Source organism: Pseudorasbora parva, chromosome 12 (genome assembly GCF_024679245.1).
Source record: "Pseudorasbora parva isolate DD20220531a chromosome 12, ASM2467924v1, whole genome shotgun sequence".
Lineage (NCBI taxonomy): Eukaryota > Metazoa > Chordata > Actinopteri > Cypriniformes > Gobionidae > Pseudorasbora > Pseudorasbora parva.
The window spans coordinates 14,950,657-14,955,520 of record NC_090183.1 but is presented as its reverse complement, the minus strand read 5'-3'; the positions used below and the strand labels follow the sequence as shown (position 1 = coordinate 14,955,520).

The window sequence follows — 4,864 nt, the reverse complement described above, 5'->3', positions numbered from 1 at the left end:
AATCATTGATGAAATCTCCATGATTTCAAAGGATCTTTTTGCCTACGTAAACTGGAGATTTCAGCAAATCAAAGGCAGCAAGAAACCTTTCGGTGGGGTCTCTGTTCTCGCGGTGGGTGACTTTTACCAACTGCCACCTCTGGGTAAAGCCAAACCACTGTGCGTCTTCGAAGAGGATGTTTTGGACTTCTGGAAAGACCATTTCCAGATGATTACCCTCACAGAGATCATGCGTCAGAAAGAGGACCTTGCTTTTGCCCAGCTTTTGAACCGGCTGCGTGTTAAGCCCAAGTCCGGCGACCTCCAAGAAGCCGATAGAGCGTTGCTACTTCAGGCCGTGAAGAACCCCGAAGACTGCCCGTGTGATGCACTGCACATATTTGCCACAAACAAGGAAGTCCACAGACACAACTCCGAAACAATCGACGCTCTTCACACTGACATTGTCATCGTAAACGCCGAAGACTACAGGAAGGACCCGAGGACGGGAGGGATGAAGAGGCAAATGAAGCCCGTCGTTGGGAAAAAAACCGACCTGCTCGACACCGTTAAAATTGCGCTGGGAGCGCGCATAATGGTGACCAGGAACCTGGACGTTGAGGAGGGACTCGTGAACGGATCATTCGGGAAGGTTTCAAATATTGTCCGTAAGACAAAAGATGGAACCGAGACCGTTCAGATGCTTGGACTGACGCTGGACAACCCCAACGCCGGCAAGAATCACCGCAGAAAGGTGCAAGGTGAAGACGACGACCTGGTGTACATCGAGAGGTCCGAGGAAAGCCTGAGGAAAGGAGTGGTTCGTCGCCAGTTCCCCATCAAGTTGGCCTACGCCTGCACGGCTCACAAAGTTCAAGGGATGACCATGCAGAGTGCCGTAGTGTCGCTTAAGAAGATTTTCGAGCCGGGAATGGCCTACGTCGCGCTCAGCAGGACGACCTCGCTCCGTGGACTGCACATCACGGACTTCAACGAGAAAAAGATTTATGCTGATTCTGCGGTCACGGCCTCGTTACGGAATATGACACGAGCGTCGTTTGGCGGAATCATGCCGCTTTTACAGAAGACGAGGGAGACTGAAGTGGATCAACACTTCAAAATCGTCCATCACAACACGGAGGGACTGTCATCCCACATCGAGGATATCCGAAGACACCACGAACTGCTTTTGGCAGATATTCTTTGCATGACGGAAACTCACCTGACCGGATCGTTCATTTCACCCCATCTGCAACTGCAAGGATACAACGCATTTATGCGAAATAGGCAAGTCTCCTACTCGACGCACCAAGAAATTGCAAAGAAAGATGGAGGTGGCGTTGTCATATTTTGTAAAGAGCATATTTCAGCTCAGCCTCGGCAATTTATACAAAATGTGACCGATCTGGAGTTTGTCGTCATCAAAGTGGATAGTCCCGTCCAATTGACGATCGCCGCCGTCTACCGGCCACCGAGCTATAGTCTCAAAGACTTTTTGGACAATGTGAAGAGCCTTTTAGATTATTTGGAGATAGCGGAAAAACATCCCGTCATTGTCTGTGGCGACTTCAACGAGGACCTCTTGGGTACAGGGAAAAAAGCGGTTTTGGAATTGTTCCAGTCAAAGGGATACGCGCAACTGATCACCACAGCAACGACCAAAAAACGCACACTCCTGGATCACATCTACATCTCTCATCCGGATTTGTGCCTTCAGGCTGGTGTGTTACATAGTTATCATAGCTATCATAACCCGGTGTACTGTATTTTGCGTACGTGAGTTTTTGTCGTACATGGCTATTGCGGCGCGCTTAGCTAGAATCAAAATCAACCCATTGGGCCACTGAATCCGCATTAACGACAACAGATGGGGCAACAGCCTTAGTCCTAATGGGTTGTTATCATAGCTATCAAAATGCGGTGTACTGTATTTTGCGTACGTGACTTTGTGTTGTAGATGGCTATTGTTGTGCGTTTAGCTAGTATGCCATACGGAACCAACCCATTGGGCCACTGAATCTGCATTAACGACAACAGCTGGGGCAACAGCCTTAGTCCTAATGGGTTTGGCGGCGCGTATGGTTGTGTTGAGATGAGTCATACGGAACCATAACATGGGGCTAGGACAGCCAATGCTATGGGTTGGCGCGTATGGCTGGGTTGCAGTTTGATTGTGCGTTGTACGGTCGGCTCGAGATTTTGTGACGTTCGTAACCAAAAAAAGCGTATAATGCAAAGTTCGGCTCGTATTAGCGACATATTAGTAGTGCAGCAGCTCCAGGGAGGACACGGCGGCAGCGGCGGATCCAGTGAGGAGTCATGTGCCAGCTCCAGGGACGACACAGACAGTGGCAGTGAGACACGAGGACAGCAAGGTAAAGCAATACATGGTAATAAACTGTTGTAATTTAATGTTTGTTGTGATTTTTGACCTTATAATACAAGTTTTAAGTTGAATTTGTGTTCAGTCTGTACGATTTGTGACAATTTGTATTTGATGCATTTTATAAAGTCCCCTTTTATCCTGTTGTCGATGTGTGCAGGAAGAATTTGGAGACGACAGCAGTGCTGTCTGTGACCGGACATCAGTGCGCAATACCATATGAAGCTAGGTGTTTAAACATCTCGCTTAAGTCACTGTACCACTGCACATCATAACCACATTTGGAGGAAACTGTTAAATCTAATATTGGTTTTGATGTTTTTCAGAAACCGGCCATTTGAAGTCTGAGAAGAAGCTGGACACCAATATATGGACTCATTTCTTTCTGCAAGGTTTTCTGGTGAGTTTACTTTTATTTATCTCTTACATTTTTTTTAGTACTTGTGTTTTTAGTGATCCCAATATTCATTTCTCAATTTCATGCCCAGGGGACGGGACCACATGTGTATGGCGTTGAGGACAACGCTAAAGACTGAACAAGCACAGCTAGAAGCACAGGGGTAAAGTATGTCAGCACTGCGGATGTTCATAATCAGGTTTGGTTCATTTAGTTTTAAGGTAATACAAATGCAAACAAATAATGTGTAATACTAAACTGTTTTTTTTTGTCTCCTTGTGTGCATGTGAGTGTGTATGCGTTTGTTATAGACTGCACGTTTGTGTGTGTGTGTGTGTGAGTGAGTGAGAGAGTGAGTGTTAGATAAAGAATGAATGGAGAGTGAATGTTCCTTTCCAAGGATCGCCACCTTGTCGTTGGTGGAAAGGCTTGTGTGTTCCAGTGATCCCTAACGGCCGTTTCACACTGCAAGCATGAGCTTCACGTCAGCAAAACTACACACACACTCTGTGTGAATGCACTCTTTGCTTGTCATGCACACTGGAAAACATATACACTGCTCATGCGCTGCTCAAGCTTGCAGTGTGAAACGGCTGTAAGAGTAAGCGGCTTGCTTAAGGGTGAGGTTCCAGACTAAGTGCGATCCAAATTGCCATTAATTAAATAAAAGTACATTTTGAACATAATTTCATGGTTTTGTCTTTCTTCATCATTTTATAATCAAATATTGTGTGACTGTTACATGCAAAATTATCCATTCAATTCTCAGTTTCCAACAGGCATACTTGTGCATTACATCAACATCTGACGTTTGTGATAATTTGGTAAATGACCAGCCATAGTAATGAAATTGAGAGTCATGTTTAATGCTTATCATCCTTAGATCAACTATAATACATTCCTGGGATTCCTCATGTAAGTGAAACGGTACATATGTCCATTTTGTAAATGTATGCTCCTGAATGTGATGGTGAGAAAAAAAATGTTCTGGGTTTAAATCTGATGCTGTATAGTATTTCCTCAGTAAAACTAATTTACCAGCCTCAATTAACAATACATTTTGAACTACAGAGATCCAGGTATAGTGACAGATGGTCCTTTAAAATGGCTTTTTATATACTCGTTATATACATGTCTGTGCTTCAAACTAATTTAAAATCACATATCCAATGAGTATTTGTTCAGTGTTCACTGCACAATAAAACATTCATCAGTCTTACTTCATGCTAACAAACTATCATTTGGCAAATGTAAGACACTACACGTTTGATATTGCTATGGCAGTAATGAGCATGCCCATTCTAAATGGTGTTTTAATCCTGAAGTGTGCATAAATGGAGACATATTGATAGATTTAGGCATAAACCCAAACAAACATGAAGCTAATAAATATACAATTACAATATAATATGATTTCCATGCATTTTTGGGTCATTTTACTGCAATAAAGGATGTTTACAGACCAACCAGGTATGTACAGGCATGTAATACTGTAACAAGTAGAATTAGGTACTGTCCCTTTAAGGCGGACCGTGCGTTCACTCCGTAGATGGAGCGCGAGCTGTGAGCATCGCGTGTCTCTGATATGTATTTCTCTTTGCTGTTTATTTCTCTTTTCAGTAACGCAGTTGTCAGTAAAGTGTTGCAAACTGCCCCATGTGAAAAAATTCCTCTCTTTTTTTCCATATTCTGTCCGTCTGAGATGTCGTTACCATGACGCGTTGCTATGGCCCAACATAACACACAAACACTCCCAAGTTGAGCTTAACTGCTCATTCTGACACTGCCTCTATTTTCTTTCTTTTGTTACAATTATTCTACTCATAAAAGTAAAACATAATGTGTTTGTATCTATAATCCTTTAACATAAGTGTGATCATGCTGTCTGCCTAGGGCAACGGTTGTTTTCTTTTAATACCTATTATCGCCTGATCTTTACGTACAATCTAGTGGCGCAGTCAGTTAAGCGGGTGGTTTACGGTGCATCGTTTTGACGTGATTGACACGGCTTCGAATCCGCGTTCGACAGAGTTTGCTCCTTTCCCTTTTGTCATCAAATATCACACTGGAAAGGTATTTGCTTTCAATAAAAAATGATGGCAATT

The 4,864-nt window shown here is 43.5% G+C and overlaps 1 protein-coding gene across 2 annotated transcripts; it reads left to right on the top strand.

Moving 5' to 3' along the window:
• Positions 1 to 528: 528 nt before the first annotated feature.
• On the top strand, positions 529 to 3,445 carry LOC137093519 (uncharacterized). Of its 2 annotated transcripts, XM_067458333.1 has the most exons (4): positions 529 to 2,354; positions 2,523 to 2,591; positions 2,689 to 2,762; positions 2,851 to 3,445. In XM_067458333.1, the coding sequence occupies exon 1, from the start codon at positions 575 to 577 to the stop codon at positions 1,757 to 1,759; it is 1,185 nt and encodes a 394-aa protein (XP_067314434.1). In that variant the 5' UTR covers positions 529 to 574; the 3' UTR covers positions 1,760 to 2,354; positions 2,523 to 2,591; positions 2,689 to 2,762; positions 2,851 to 3,445. The 2 variants fall into 2 exon arrangements, with proteins under 2 accessions (XP_067314434.1, XP_067314433.1); XM_067458332.1 differs by having other exon boundaries at positions 529 to 2,591.
• Positions 3,446 to 4,864: the final 1,419 nt, after the last annotated feature.

Coding starts and splice junctions, on each gene's coding strand:
- LOC137093519 (XM_067458333.1), top strand. CDS start 575: ATGGTGACCAGGAACCTGGACGTTGAGGAGGGACTCGTGAACGGATCA.